At 48.2% G+C, this 16,050-nt stretch overlaps 1 protein-coding gene across 1 annotated transcript; it reads left to right on the forward strand.

The window, feature by feature from the left end:
• Positions 1 to 2,003: 2,003 nt before the first annotated feature.
• PPP1R1B (protein phosphatase 1 regulatory inhibitor subunit 1B) lies at positions 2,004 to 15,186 on the forward strand. The gene is made up of 7 exons (XM_072646296.1): positions 2,004 to 2,561; positions 4,725 to 4,785; positions 5,212 to 5,234; positions 6,226 to 6,301; positions 11,777 to 11,977; positions 13,970 to 14,095; positions 14,282 to 15,186. The coding sequence occupies exons 1-7, from the start codon at positions 2,481 to 2,483 to the stop codon at positions 14,329 to 14,331; spliced, it is 618 nt and encodes a 205-aa protein (XP_072502397.1). The 5' UTR covers positions 2,004 to 2,480; the 3' UTR covers positions 14,332 to 15,186.
• The last annotated feature ends 864 nt before the right edge of the window (positions 15,187 to 16,050 follow it).

The following is a 16,050-nucleotide window of genomic DNA, read 5'->3' on the forward strand; positions in this document are numbered from 1 at the left end:
TGAAGTGGTTTGCCATTTCTTTCTCCAGTGGCAAAGAGAGGTTAAGTGATTTGCCCAAAGTCATGCAGCTAGGAAGCTTCTGAGGCTGGATCTGAACTCTGGTCTTCCTGACTTCAAGCCCAATGGTCTAGCCACTTTGCCATAATTGCTAATAATAGCACCTCTGTCCTAGGATCATTGTGAGGATCAACTGAGATAATACTTGTAAAATTCTTAGCTAGGTGCCCAGCAAGTTGAAGGCACTTAATAAGTCCTTGTTTCTTTTCTATTTATGTCTCCATAGACTAGTATCAGCATATAGTAAGTGCCTGTTGATTGACTAACTCACATCCTTCTATCCACTATGACATATTGCTTTCGACCAAACACATACATACACATATAAAGTCATGCAGATACATTTTCTATATGTACTCATTGGTTCCCCTGTTAGAATGCAAGGTCTTTGAGGTCATGGATTGTTTCATTCTAAGTATTCGCCAGCACCCAGCACAGTGAGTGGCACACAGTACAAATTTAATAAATGCTTGTTGACTCACTGATTTATGAGTACACGTACACACTTTCATATCATTATGTTGACATACTTTTAACAAGAAGCAATATAGTACATTAGGAAGAACCCTAGATGATGGGTTAGTCAGTCAACAAGAACACCTAGGTTCTTTGATCTCTTAGATCTACAATGCCATTAACTAGCTGCATGTCCTAGTGACTAGGGCAAGTCACTTCCCCTCCATAATCTTTGGTGTTCTGAGCTCTCAAGTCTCTTCCATCTCTAATATTTCTGTCCTGTTTTAAGGCCCCTTCCATCTCCAACAATCTGTATTGTATGTTTTAAAATTCCTTCCAGATCTGATATTTTAGATTCTATGTTCTAAGTTCCCTTCCAGCTCTGACATTTTATGTTCTATGTTCTAAGCTCCCTTCTAGCTCTGACATTCTAGATTCTATGTTCTAAACTCTCTTCAGTCTGGGACATTTTATATTCTATGTTCTAAGCTCCTTTCCAGCTCTGACATTCTAGATTCTTTGTTCTAAGCTCCCTTCCATATCTGACATTATATGTTCTAAGCACCCTTCCAGCTCAGATAGGCTCTGGCTCTTTGATGAACAGAGTAAGATACACCTGTGACAAAGTCCACTCGTAATACAGCTTCTTCTCCTTGCATTTCCTGCCCCTCCTCACTCTGCTCCTGCTTCCCACATAAGATGACAGTTCACTCCCCTCCCCCAGCTCAATGCCCCCAGAGTTTTCTCAACTCAATGTTGCCCTACTGCTCTTCCCTCTCAGGTATGAGCATATATGAGGAACATGCCTCACACATGTTCTGAAGCACTAGGCAGACAAAAGCTGGTGTGTAAATTCCATGGACATACATGAGTCCACATGCTCACACTCCTATATACTTGCTCTCTCTTTCTCTCCCTCTCTCTTTCTCTCAAACGCGCGCGCACACACATGCACTCATGCTCTCTCCTCTATGTGCATGAAGGGAGCAGACCTAGGAGAAGATGTTACACGTTTTCACATGCTCCTACTTCTACACTCCTACGTATTCTGATACACCCACCCACACATCGACACATTCCTGCACACCTGACATCTTCACAGACTCACGTAACCTGGCCCAGCACCTACATTTTTTCTGACCCTGTTCTCCCCCTGGTACTCAGAGCATCCAGGGGATGAAATAGTTAAAGGCTCAAGTTCCAGGTCCCCATCCCTGCTGCACTCCCCACACTCCCCCACCCCCATTATCTACTCTGCTGGACTCCATCAATAATGCAGCTTCCAGTTCTGGGGATCCAGCAGGGGGCCCCCAGCCTGAGACACCCCCCCAACCTGGCTCCAACTCTCTACCCCACCTCCTTCCAGTTCCAAAGAGAAACAGTTCTCTCCTCTCATTGGTCACCTTTCTGTACACCCTCTCTTAAACTACCTAAGTGCCAGTCATAAGCGAAGGGGACTGGGGATTCGATCCTGAGGCCAGAGCCCAAGGGGGTGGGCAGGAGGGACAAGCAAACAGACACTCTCACACACACATATTCTCTCTCTCTCTCTCTCTCTCTCTCACACACACACACACACACACACGTACAGTCACACATTCACTCATTCCACACAGAGACAGGGAGATTGAGAGAAGCAGAGAGCGTGAGAGACAGAGATACACAGAAAGAGACAGAGTGAGAAGAAAAGAAAAAAGCCTGTAAATCCTCATTCCCCATCGCTCAGTACTGTATTTTTATCTGTGCGTGAACAGTCCTCCTCCACACGTTGCCTGCCTGTCACCGCACCCTCTGAGGGGAAGGGGAGGGGAGAGAAGGGGAGGGGAGAGGGGAAGGAAAAGGAGGGAGGCGAGCGGGGGAGCAGAGCCCCAGGAGGAGAAGAACAGCTCGGGACCCACAGGCTCCTCCGGTTCCCGGACCGCAGAGGCAAGAGAAGAGACATCCCCCTCAACCTCTCAGTTCCCGCCATGGATCCCAAAGACCGAAAGAAGATTCAGTTCTCTGTGCCTGCGCCCCCGAGCCAGCTAGACCCTCGCCAGGTGGAGATGGTAAGCAGAGAAGGGGTCACAGTGGGCTCAGAGGGCACTGGATGTCACTGTGGTCACCCAGGGCTAACTCTACCCCCTTCTCTCTGCCCCAGGAGGTACCCACCTCCCTTCTAACATTCTACTTGACTTTCTCTTCTCCCTCCCTAGGATACCTGTCCTATCCACCAAATGCCAGTTTGGACTCCTGCCTGCTAGAGGGGGAAAGGTTTGGGACTAGGGGCAAGGGGTGAGGATGAATGGTACAGAGGCAAGTAGGGTGGGGGTGAGGGGGGGCACTCCTGCTACCAGGGGAATGTTAACATGGGAACTAGGAGGTAGACAACCAAAGCTCTCAAAGTTAGCTGGAGAGTTGGTCAACTTTTTCCTGGGGCACTAATTCCCCCTCCTCTCTCCTAGATCTTTCATTGAGAGCTCTAAGCAGCCAGGCAGCCAGGGGGTGCTTAGCGCTTGTGGGTCAAGCCCATGAGTGTATCACCAAGGGAACTTTCCAACCTCCTCTAATCCGCTCCACCACATATATACTGTCCCCATTCCTCCCCCACAGCAATGCTGCCTCCTATCTGAGAACTGCTGGATTGAAAGGACATTAGCAAAGCTGTGCTCCTTTCCCGAGGGACCCCAACACTGACCCCATTTTTCCTATCCCCTGAAGAATCACTTCTTGCTTTCTCCCTGTCCAAGCACCTTGCCCCTCTCTAGCTTTCCATTAGTTCCTCATCCTGCCCCATTCATCTCCTTTGGAGCTGAGGTATTAGGCTCCCTTGGGATCCTTAGAGTCCCCTGGTGGGGCTGTGGGAAATGCTTCCCACCCACTCATCTCTTTTCCCTTCCCCCACCTGCAAAAAGGAAACCAGCTGCAGCCCTCACTACAGAACAACCAGACCTCCTGCCCGAGGACCCTTCCCCCAGATTGTTTCAAAATAATGTTTGTTGAAATGAAGCTGACCCCACGCCCAGCTCTACAGAAAAATAGCCCAGCATTCGGGAGACTCTGTCCCTGGGGCTTAACGCTCCCCCAAAGGGTCATTGGCTCAGTGGGGTGGGTTTGCAGGGGGCGGGTCTCTTGTCGACCAGTCAAGAATGGTAGCTGTATCACCTGCTGCTGAAATATAGCCGATTCTGAAGAAAAGCAAAGAAAGTGAGAGTCCCAGCTCTAAAGGAACCCTTAAGTGGGCTACAGAGAGAAATAAGGACAATATGACAATAAGAACAATCCCTTATATTTATGTATCCCTTTACCATCTAAAATGCATTTTCACATACATGGTCTCATTTTGGAGGGCAGGGATTTGGGGGGGGGGGTTCTTGAAGATAAGCAGTGGGTTTTTTGGTAGAAGAAAGAGTGGGGGAAGGGTTGGTAATCTGGCATGGGGGAGATAATTGTTGGATCTTAACTCTCACCTGGTTCTTTGTGAATTTCCCTGGAGCCCACAGAGGGGACCTAATTAATTAGCATCTCCACTTTTGGATCTCAGGCACTTGAAGCAGCTCAGGAGCTAAAACCATTGCCTTCTTGGCATGGCCTGGGCACCCGGAGGGTGCTTTCACTTCCCTTCTTAGGGAGTCAGGTTTGTTTACCTGGGGGTCCTACATCAGAGTCAAGCTCTATTAAGGGGCCTCTAGACAGAGAGAGACCCTTCATAGAAGGTTTCCCAGACCCAGCAAGACTGTAGCAGAGGATTAGATACAGAGACAGTCCATGGAAGGGGAGCAGACCCCTTTATACGACAGGCCCTACCAAAGAACTAGGGCATAAATCTCTTCCATGTAGAAACTGACACAATGCTAGCTAGGGATGCTTCCAGTGCTTGCAGAGCCCATTGCCTCTACCTCATCTCCACAGGTGGATTGGGTTTCCCCAGGAGCCCTTGAATTGACCTACAGGAGGACAGTGCTAAGTGGAACATGAGGGAATCTTCCCCTGAATAGCACAGCCCTGGCAAGTGAAGCCAAATTCACATGTGCTTTCCCTCTGACTCCCTCAAAGACTCTGAGGAAATACTCAATTTCTCCAGGTCTGTGACGCAGCATGGAGGAAGGAGATGCCTCTATACATGGTCACTTGAATTGGCCCCTAGGGAGCCCATATTCCTGTCTCCTGGTTGGTGTAAATGGAGTGTTAGCCACATTCACTATCCTGGCCCCCACTTTCCATTTCTACAGATCCGCCGCCGAAGACCAACCCCCGCCATGTTGTTCCGTGTTTCAGAACACTCTTCTCCAGGTGAGGTCCCTTCAGATAGAGGTGGGGTTCAAGCACTGGTGTTCCCTTGTATCTCAGTTGATCTTGTAGGTCCTTACCTTGATGTTACCCCTAACTACTACCATCTACTCTACTCTCCTAGACCTTACCATCCTTGGTTTCTGCATATCCCTCAGCCCCCTCCTCTTCAGTAAGCCCACTTGCGCCATCCTCCGGGGGATGTCTACTTCTTCCAGAAGCCCTGGAAAATATCCTAGTAGTTAGAGGGTAGAGAGTTTGGAGTAAGTCTTAGAGCTTGGATGTCTGAGGTCCTCACTGTCAACCCTAGCTCACTAACAGGTGGGGGGGTGTCCCAAGCTGAGGACAATATTGTCCCAAGCTTGGGGGCAATAACACTGATTCCAGTATCTGTATTTTTCCCCCTGTCTGGTGATGATCTGGTTGCAGAAGAAGAGGCTTCCCCCTATCAGGTAAGAGTTTCCCAGAGAAATATAAACAGATGGGGTCACCTAGGTCAATTCAACCAATTTGATTTGATTCAACAAACATTTATTAAATATCTACTATGTGCAAAGTACTGTGTCCTTTTGAGGGTCACTCTATCAGCAAAGTGGCTGAGCTATTGACTCAGAAAATAAATTTGCATATGAATTTCCACCTCATTCACAAGTTATTCATATTTGCCCTTGACCCATAGATAGAGCTAGAAGGAACCTTAGAGATCATTTAGCCCAGAGCTTCTTAATATGGGGTCTACAACCAATGTCAGGTTTCAGGAGGGTCTGTGAAGTTAGATGGGAAAATTTTACATCTTTATTTCACTAAGTTAAATTTAGTATTTCTCTCAATTATGATTTTTAAAGAACATTATTCCTGGAAGGGGTCCATAGCCTTTACCAGATTGTCAAAGGGGTCCATGACACACAAAATCAGGTAAGGACCCCTGATATAGTCTAGTGCTCTCATTTTACAGAAGAGGAAATAGGCCTTGAGAACAGAAGTGAGGTTCAGATCTCCCATAGTTCTCACCTCTCTGATCTCACTCTACCTCCTATACTTCAAACAGGATATGGTCCAGGACATAGGGTGGGGCCTCCAAGGAGCTGGAGGCAGGGCCAATTGGCAAGTACCTTGCAGGGTCACTGCTGGCTCTCAGGTACCTCTGACTCATTATCAGCTTCCCCCTCTTCTACAGCATCAGTAACAAAGGTGGGCAACTCTGTGAGTCACCCTTAGAGGCTAGCATAACCCCTCCACAACCCATGGTATCAGGGACAATTTGCTCAGCTTCTTCTTGACATCTAGGCAGGGCACTATGGAAGGACCAAGAAGGAAAAAATACTTGGGAAAGAGATATGTTGGGCATGGGGAAGGGGAGCCAAATGGTTGTGGGAGGGGGAGAAGAGGACAGGGTAGAATGAGTAGCTTTGCTCTGTTAACCCCAAGTTTTCCCTCTGGCAGAGATCCTCGGGTGAGGGGCACCACCTCAAGACCAAGAGATCCAACCCCTGTGCCTACACTCCCCCTTCTCTGAAAGGTACTACTTCTTCCTCTGCCTGTTATTTGCCTCCTTTCTGGGCCCAGAGCGAAGAGTACAGATGTGGGGATGGAGGGAATCAATCCAATTTAACAAGTGCCTATTAACGTTCCAGGCGCTGCTATATGCTAGAGATACAGAAACAAAAGGGAAATTGTCCTTGACCTCCAGGAGATTCCTTTTTGTCAAAGGGATACAAAAATGTATGTAGACAGATACAAAATATATATATATTGAGAAATACAAAGTTCAAAGGGTGACACTAACAACTAGAGAATCAGGAAAGGCCTCCTCGAAGAAAGCTACGATTTCCAAGAGGCAGTGGTGACCTCCAGGTGTGGGAAACCTGCAGCCTTGAGGTCACACTTGAGGAGCTGCCAGGCAATGGCATAGGGTAGAACATGAAATTATCGTATCCTGAGCAACACCCAATAGGACAGATTGGTTGAAACCAAGTGTGTTTGAAAAGAGTACTACACAATCAACCCAGAAAGAAAGAAAGAAAAAGAAAAGGTTTCTTTTTCTTGACTGTACTCATTACAAGCAAGGACTCCACTAGGGTGGGGTGTAGGGAATCAATAGAAAACGATGAGAGGTAGAATAAAAGAGTATGAATAAAACATTTTTTAAAATTAAACTTTTTTTTTAAACAGAAAGGCTGAAACCTGACTGCAAAGGGCTTTAAATGTTAAATAGGAGAGTTGGCATTTTAATGGAGCCAGGGAATGATATGTCAGACCTGTGCTTTAGGAATATCAGCTTGGAGACTATGTGAAGGATGGGTCGGAGAGGGTGAAAGGGGGGATTCAGAGAGACCTTTAGTAGAGGCATCTTTGAAATGGGCTGCTTTCTTCCAACCCTCCTCATGTAACTCAGCTTTGTTGGATTAGTGGGAAAATAGTTAGTCTTTGAGTCTTAAAACAAAAATCAGGTGGCAGAACTTAAAGAAGTATGTGTGTGTGTGTGTGTGTGTGTGTGTGTGTGTGTGTGTGTGTGTGTGTGTGTGTGTGTGTGTGTGTGTGTGTGTGTGTGTGTGTGTAATGAAATGAAAGCTCATGTTCATACAGGACCCCTTGGTTTACAAAGCATTTTTGTGGCTTTCCTAAAGAAACTATGTGGTACAGAGAAAAAGGCACTGAATTTGGAGTCATAAGACCTGGGCTTGAGTACCAACTCTGGCTTGCTACCTGACCGAGAACTGGGAGACCTGATTTTGTCAGTTATTAAGAGTATATGACCTTGGGCAAGTCACTTCCCTTCCTCCATCCTCAGTTACGTTCTCCATAAAATTAGCTGGGGGAAAGGGGTCAGGAGTGGAGAATTGTCTTATTCTCTAAAGTTTCTTCTTACTATAAATCCTATTGTTGAAACTTTCAGAAAGGGACCTGACTCTTCTCCCACTTTGTATGTTCAGCCTGTTTCTTCTTTACTACCATTGTCATCTTCACAGATTGAGGAAGGGGGGAGCGACAGGTCTTCCTTCTTGGTTCCTCTGAAGAAGAGGTAATCCCCACAATACCAGTGTCTTCCTCTTTCCCCTTTCCATGTGTTTGCAGAGATCTACATAGATTGAATCTATCTCTGTTTTTCTGTGTTGAACGTTTTCCAAATAGTTACGTGTATGTGTGGAGGGAGAAGGGAGACATCTCTAGCCATCATCTCTTGGTCTCTGTCCCCAGCTTTTCCCCTTCTGAGCACTAAGTGGGGCTAAGTACTTAAAGGTCCTTCCTCCCTTCTCAACTCCAGCCTGAGGTTCTTCCTGAACCCCTCCCCTTCTGTCTGTCTCCCTCAACTTCTCTGGGCCAGAAAGAGTGTAATAAGAGTTCCTGGAGCTCTTGGGGACAGGGGTGGTTTTAACCAGCATAGTATGCCAGCCAAAGTCAACAGGTACATCCAGTCTGGGAGTGAAAGGAGAAGGTAGATGGAACTGTAGCCTATTAGTCATAGGTAACTGATTAGTTCCCATTTCCAGGCCTCTGGGTCACCCCTTTCCTCATCTTCTAGCTCTCAACATTCCCATCTAAAGAAGAGGGAAGGACATCGAGGTTTCCCCAGAACAGGAGAGATGATGGGAAAGAGGTCCTGAGATAGGGGAATGGTAAATGTCATGGCATTTTTCCTGCCTAGAAAGAATAGAAAAAATCAAATTCCTTGCTCCATTCCCAATAAGCTTGAGGGAGAGGCTCCTGGAGACTGGGGGGTGGGGGGTGGGGAGATGACCTCAGGAGGGCCTGGAAGGGTAGTCTATGATTCAGTGGGTCTTCTGGTCCAACCCTACCCCCTCTCCACTTTCTCTTAGGTAAAGGCATCTGACTTGACTGGGTCTGCCAGGGGAGGAGGGAAAAAGGCAGCCTTGTTCCTCTCAGTGGGGACTCACGTTGCCCAGAGAATGTTCCACTCTTGGGGTCGGGTGGCCAGGGCACTCCAGATGCTTCAGGCTGAGGGGTGGCAACTGGCTGAAGGAAGGGGCAGCACAGAAAGAGGAATTGGGGAGGGGCAGCCCTGAATTAAAAGGAAGGAGCAGATCTAGAGACATGAGGAGAAGGACCTGGTTGGATACAGGCAAGGGAAGAGGAGACAGAAAAGCAAAGGAAGTCAAACTCTAGCATGAGCACAGAGTGTTCACACCACTCAGGAGCTCCCCCCAACCCCCACTCCCCACCTCTTACACACACCTAGTGTGGTTAGGCTCTGCTCACACCTCATGAGCTCTGAGACTCTCCTCCCCATTCATCTCCCAGTCCCTGGGCTGGAAGCAGGGAGAATGCCTCAGCCTCTGCCTCCTCTCTCCCTGGGCCCCTTTTATCCTGGCTACCCCCAATACCATCCCTTCTTCGCCATCAGAACACACCTCTTCTTTTACTGACTCCTATGCCCATCTCAACTTCTAAATTCTCCCACCCCTTTACCCCTGAGGACTTTGCTAAGTCATCCTTTCACCTCCAGGTGCCCTGGATTTCTCTGTCCCTTCTCCTACTTCTACCCCCACACTCATCCAGTGCCATAAGTCAATTCTTTGTCTGTCTGTCTGGACCTTTGTGATTTCTCCTTTGGATGAAAACGGGAGAAAAACAGTATGGAGAACATACAGGTTAAGCTGATAGTGCTTTGAGATCCTGGATTGTTGGAAGGATCAAATGAGATTAGGTATTAATGTAGATCTAGCAATTTGCAAAGCACAAAAAGTTATGTAAAAGTTTGTGTGGCTATTACCATTATTTTTTATTTATCCTCTTGGTCAGAAGCTGGGGTCTGCTAGAAAGTGAGAGGTGAGAAATTGGAGGGCACTGGAGGTAGGGAGACCTTGGAGGGAGAAGAATGGGGGCTGGGAGGAGACCATGGTAGAGGGGAAAGTTTGATGGGGACAGGGAAGCAAGGAGGATATTAAGAAAAGGGTAGAAGCTGGTAGGGAGACATTTGGAAAGAGGAAAGGAGGTTGGTCTAAGATCTTGAGCCCTTTAGGGGCTCAAGGAGAGCCAGGACACAGAGGCCTCAGGTTTTAAGAGCTGATGCAGGCTTCTGGAGCAAGGGATCAAGGACAAGGGTGGAGGGATTTATGATGTTTTTATTGCGTCTCTAACTTTCAGAAAGTCAGGCAGGCTGTAGTGAAGGCCTGGGTCTCCTGGGATGTGGAGTGAAGGGGGTGGAGGGGCCATTGGGGGCGGGACCAGTGGGCAGACAATGCAGGCACTGTTGCCATCCAGAGAGCTGGCAGAAGCCAGAACTGCTCTGCTCCCAGGCTCAGCAGGCAAGATTTCCAGCCAGGATAGGCCCCCCTGGTCCTTCCCTGCTGGGGCACTGTGCCAACCTGGGGATTGGGAAGGAGAGAGGGTGTGCCCAAGCAGTGGGGGTTGGGATGGAAGAAGGCAGAAAACTGGGCCTGGCCCACTAAAGAAATACCTGAGCTATGGACTTCATTTCAAATGAAGCTACTTTATTTGCATCTTACCCTGCATTTCCTTTCCTTGATGCTCATTTAATGTCTAAATGCTCAGAAATCATTCTAGACTTTACCTTCTCTCCTCCAGCATCCTCCCCAATCCCCCAGAATTTTCTAGCCTTGCCCCTTCCCCCTCCCCTGGTGTCCCCTTAGTCCTTACCCCACTCTCCCAGCCCTTTCCATCTCTTCTACTGTCCTTAAAGTCTCTGCCCCTCATTTCCCCACTTCTCTGCTTCAAGAATCCAAGTTGGAATAGCTCCTAATTGGGCTCCTCCCTGGCTGTAGACCTGACTTGGGGGACGTAGGAACCATGCCTGTGCTATCCTGGTTGTGGAGGCCTGCTGTTTGTCAGCCCTATCCAATTGAGGACCGTAATGACTTCTGCTTTCTAGGTCAATGCAGAGGGAGTTGGGAAGGAGGGGATGTGGGTCAAGCCAGCAGGAGCTGGGCTGGGAACTTTCTGGGTCCCTGGACACTCTGTCTACCTCAATACAACTTGGCATTACCCTCCTTTCATAACTGTGAGCACCCTATGGTGCCTGGAGGAGACAGCCAGTACTCACCAGGGATGTCTGGACTGGTATCAAGGGTAACCAATGACAGAGAGATGGAATTAGGAGCACCTATCAGAGTGACTGGGATGCTCAGTCCCAGGGCCAACCGGAAACACTTCCAGCATGCCAGACTACAGTGGAAAAACAGTGATGGCTTTAGAGAGGACCTGGGTTCAAATTCTACCTCTGACATTTATTATCTACGTGACCTTGGCAAAGTCATTTAATTTCCCTTGGCCTTTATCTGGAAAATGAGGGAGTTGAACTAAATGGCCTTTGAGATCCCTTCCAACTCTATGATCATATGATTAGAGGGCACTGTGTCCAAGGGATCAGACCATTATTGGTTTCTTCTGCCAGAAAAAAAAAAGGTGATTCTGGATCAGCACACGCCCAACCTGGCAATAGGAGTAGTGAGAGGTTTCGGTGACACTGGCATATTACCCTCTGAAAAAAAGCCCTTTTGCAGGTACCCCTATGTCCTTGGTGGGGGGGACAGTTGGGTGTTTCCTCCCTATCCACTGTCACTCTGGCTCCAGAACATGGCCCACTCTCCAGCTGAATCACAGGCCATATTGGCTGCTGGCTTCCTGGCCAGAGAATGTTGACTCAATATTCTGCCCACTTGGTCTTGCCTGGGCTCTGGTGCCTGGCACAAGGTATTGGGGGGGAGCTTCTCTTTTGCCAGGATCTTGGGGGCCAAAAACTCTACCTCAGAGCTAATCATGGGACAGTTGGTGCCAACCAGGTCTCACCCATCACCTCCTGCCATGCTCTTTTCAGTTTGGCTGCTGAAAGCTACCCTCACCCTTTCCATATAAGGAGGCACAAGAAAAATGGGTGGCATCCTCTGTCTCACAAGTAGGAATGCCATAGTTTTCCACAGCCCTAATTCAGGGGCAAATTCCTTGGTTCATCCTTCCATCTGATCTTAAGTGACCACATGGGAATGGATGACCCATGATGCCCTCTCTGTGCCAGCTGTCCAGCGCATTGCTGAATCACACCTGCAGTCCATCAGCAACCTGAGTGAGAACCAGGCTTCTGATGAAGAAGAAGAGGAAGGTGAACAGGGAGGCCGACGTTGTCAGGGAGAGGAAGAGGAAGAAGCAGAGGAGGAGGAAGAAGAGGAGGAAGATGACTCCAGCCAGGCAGAGACTGTCAAGGGCAGAAATGAACCTGGTAAGTTAGAAAGTCTGAGACTGTTGGGCCCCTGGGCAGCTCCTTTCTGGCTCATTGTTTCTCTTACTGTCATGAATTGTTTCAAAACTATGGGGAGAAAGCCTCACTGCCTGTGGGACATATTCCAACTGAGCTCTTCAACTGAGGAGGGATACCCAGTTCTAATTATAATCCAGTTCATCCAGAAGATCTCAGATATTTTCTGCCTTTAAATATCATGATCTCCTCTAAGACTGGGACAAGAAGAATAAGCTGCCATGGGGAGGTGTAAGGTTAGAATTCGAAAGGTCTTCCCTGCAGGTAAAGGTAGGAGACAAAGGATTGTGGATGCAGAGAGGGCCCTTCCCTGAGAGCCTCTCCCACAGAGGATGGATGCAGGTCAGTCTAGAAGCAAAGGTCAGGCTGAGATGAGCTCCCAAGCATGCTATGGTTCTGGGCTGTCTTCCTAGGTCCTCTCAGGATTCCAAACTCAAAGGTGACTCAGGAAGCAAAACCACGGCCCTGTGGAGAGGGAAACAATGCCCTCTAGTGTCTGGATGGAGAATTGAAGTATCTGATTCCCAACCTCTTCCTCTCCAATGTTTAGGAATCAGTCAATCAACAAGCATTTATTGAGTGCCTAATATGTGCCACTATGCTAGAAGCAAATGCTGGAGAGACAAATGTAAAGAATGAAACAATACATACTCACAAGGACCTTCCAAGAAAGGGATGCTATGAGACAGAAATTGAGGAAGGAAAATATTCCAGATGTGAAGGCCCAAGAAGACCCTAAGCACACTGTCTGTCAGAGATGGAAGTCTGCTTAGAGCTCATTTAATCCAAACTTCTACTCCGAAAGGTGGAAACTGAAGCCTAAAATGTAACAAGACCCCAGGGAATCACAGCTGGGTGTCTGTGCCTATGGATAGGCAGGCATCCAGATACAAGGAGATGCCAGACAAAGAAAGATGTCACAAGAGGGTGCTCGGAGAGACCCCATAGAGGAGCACTTAATCTAGAGAGATCCCCTAGAGAAGAGATACCAGATGTAGAGACCCTCCCTAATGCATAAGAACCACATGGCGGGGGGGAGGAGGGGTGGTACCCTAGACCCAAAAAAAGAGACCTATTGGAAGGTCATCCAGGCCCAGAGAAACACCTCAGCAGGAGCTCCTGCCCCACAGAGGAATCCTGAACTGGGGATGTGCCTTATATAGAAAGTTTCTTAGAACAGTGATGTTATTCATTCTCTTGGTTCCTTGCCACATTCGTAGTATCTAACCTCCATCCCTTCTGCTGCATTTTTAGAATTATTCCCATAGGGCTTGTCAAACAGAAAAGTAATATTAATAGCCAATATTTATACAGCACTTTAAAGTTTACATTCCCATTGGACCATGGGAATGAAGAAGCGCTAATAATGTCCTGCCCCCAGGTAAGAAGGTAAACATTTGGTTCTCTAGATCCTCTGCTTCGGAAGGAGAGTATCAGAACCTCTTATTCTATAAGGCAACTAACTGATTAAACTATTGCCCTTTAATTAATCCCTTGCATTCATGGGTGGGGGTGTGAGAGAGAGAGAGAGGGAGGGGGGGAGGGAGGCAGTGTAGTCTCTCAAACAAGCAGAATGGGAAAGAGAGATGTTGTTTGTTTGGAGGGGGCTCTGCACTCTCTTCCCTCCCCCCGCAAAGACAACGGTGGAAAAAAATGGGAGGAGAGTCTGTCTTTCCTTGGGGAAAGTTAAGGGATAGGCAAGAAGGGGACCAATTTGTCAAGGGACAAAAAACTAAACTGGACCAGCAGAGACACAGATAGGGAGACAAAAGAAAAGAGAGACAGAGACAACTAGGGCACACATATATACATACATGTACATATATACATATATATACACACATACATACACACATACTATATATACATAGACTGAGGAGGCAGACTGGGCTAGATGGATAAACAGAGCTATTTGCCTCTGTTGCTTCTCCCACTCTCCCACCTCAAACCTGATAGCTGTGAAGCAGACTTCTTGTGGCCGGGGCCTGGAGGGGCCTTGGGAGCGGCCACCCCCGCTGGATGAGCCTGAGAAGGATGGAACCTCTGAAGGCAAGGGAGAGGAAGAAGAGACTGTGCAGAATGGTGAGAGACAGAGGGCACTGGAGGAGGTAGTGAAGGGGTGAAGCTTACAGACAAAGGGACCACGTCCAGGCTTGGGATTGGGGACAGGGACTGGTTGAGAACTTGGATTGGGATGAAGGGCCAGATGACAAAGGGCAGGCTCAGAGAGAAGGCAAAACACTGAGCCACTTCATACTTATCTTGCAGAACCTGGTGAAGGGACCCAGCATCCTGGTCCTCCCGTCCCTGGCACATAGACACTCCTGAATGCTGTTTCCTCCTTCCACCAAGACCCTGGACACCCCTGAAGAGGGAGGAAGATGGGGGAACTGCACTGTTTCCCACTCCCTAACCCCTACCTCTCACCTGCCAAGGCTGCAGCTTCTGATACCTAGGAGACCGAGGCTAGTCCATGTGTTTGCTTGTTTGCCTGTCCCTTTGCTGATGCCCAGGGCTCCCAGACAATGCCCACCCTTACCATCCATACTACTGCCCAATTCCCCCCACCCCAAGCTGAGGAGGTGAGGTTGGGTTAGTTCTGAGTCCCATTCCTGTCTTGGCCAATGCCTGTTGCTGGAGATTCCAAGACACTGGACTCAATAATCGAACCTCCTACCATTTCTATTTCTTGGAGCCCCCTTCTTCTTAGGCATAGGAGACCCACAGGGCAGGACCCTAAGCCCAGAGTGGGGGGAGAAGCAGAGGGAGATGAGAACTCCCCCATTCCTCTGGCTTCAGGAACTTTCAGCATCTTTCCTCTTGAAGGCTGCCTTGTAGCCCCTTTCCCCTTATTTAGCTTTCTCCAGGGCACAGTGCCCAAGTGTCCCTCCATTACTACCACTTCTGATGGGGAGCCTAGATGCTTGAGTCCCTGGGAATCCTTTCCCTCACCCTGAGATGGTCTGGGGGGAATTGTGTTTGTTTTATTTTGCTTTGATGCCAGGAATGCAACCTAGCCTATATGTGCGGGGATATGTACTTGTTCTGGGTCGGGGTGGGACAAGATTCCCCTCACCCTTGATCTGCCCTGTCACCCATGTTCCCTTTTCCCTACCTCTTCCAACGAGCCTGCTCCCCTCCCTTGCTGGAATAAAGCTTTGTAAATAACTATACTCTGCTCACAGACTTTGTTTGGAAATAGATGGGGGCAGGGGTGGGGAACCTTCAGCCTTGACGCCACCCGTGGTCCTCTGGGTCTTCAAGTGGAGCCCTTTGACTGAATTCAAACTTCACAGAACAAATGCCATTAAGAAAAGAATTTGTTCTGTAAAACTTGGATTTGGTCAGAAGGCCACACCCAAGGACCTAGAAGGCCATGTGTGGCCTCAAGGCCTCAGGTTCCCCACTCCTGGGTTAGGTTATAGGGGAATGGAAGAAGACAGATAGGGCTTAGGATATTGACAGATGGAACACTAGATTTCAGGGATGAGGAATAATTTGCTTCATCACAGTAAAATTGATCCAAATGTCAGGACCAGAGTATAGGTTACCCTCCTTCAGTTAAAAATTTATTTGGGGGGTGATGTAATGGAAATTCTTATTACAGAGGTAACAGATGTGGGAATTGCTGGGGGAGAAGTTCAAACTCTATTTCCTGCCTCCCCCAAAGACCATCCGGAGAGACTAGAAGAATGGATCTGGGTAGAAGAGTTGTGCTGGGCTAATTTCAGTTATTCATAGCCTCAGGCAAAACACACTAGCGGAAAAGTCTCTCCTGTTTTCTCTTTATGCACAGCAACGTCCTATAGAGACATTTTTCTTATAGTGTTCTGGCTATGAGCAGGGAGATAACGGAAACAAAACTGTTGAAAAGCACTTTTGGCCGCGGGTGGGGGAGGGGGAGGGGGAGGGAGGTGAAAGGAGAAAGGAGTTTCCAATCTCACCCAAGCTAGAAGTGCAGATCCCCTTTAAGACCCAATCCTAGCTACTGATCAGTCAAGGAGCCCTGACCCACCTGTCTCTGTCCTGGGTCACTT

The sequence above is a fragment of the Notamacropus eugenii genome, chromosome 2 (genome assembly GCF_028372415.1).
Source record: "Notamacropus eugenii isolate mMacEug1 chromosome 2, mMacEug1.pri_v2, whole genome shotgun sequence".
Lineage (NCBI taxonomy): Eukaryota > Metazoa > Chordata > Mammalia > Diprotodontia > Macropodidae > Notamacropus > Notamacropus eugenii.

Bases quoted from the DNA above. Each gene is read 5' to 3' on its own strand.
- PPP1R1B (XM_072646296.1), top strand. From the start codon at position 2,481: ATGGATCCCAAAGACCGAAAGAAGATTCAGTTCTCTGTGCCTGCGCCC. The intron at 4,786-5,211 runs GTGAGGTCCCTT...ATCTGGTTGCAG, and splicing joins TTCAGAACACTCTTCTCCAG to AAGAAGAGGCTTCCCCCTAT. The intron at 6,302-11,776 runs GTACTACTTCTT...TCTCTGTGCCAG, and splicing joins CACTCCCCCTTCTCTGAAAG to CTGTCCAGCGCATTGCTGAA.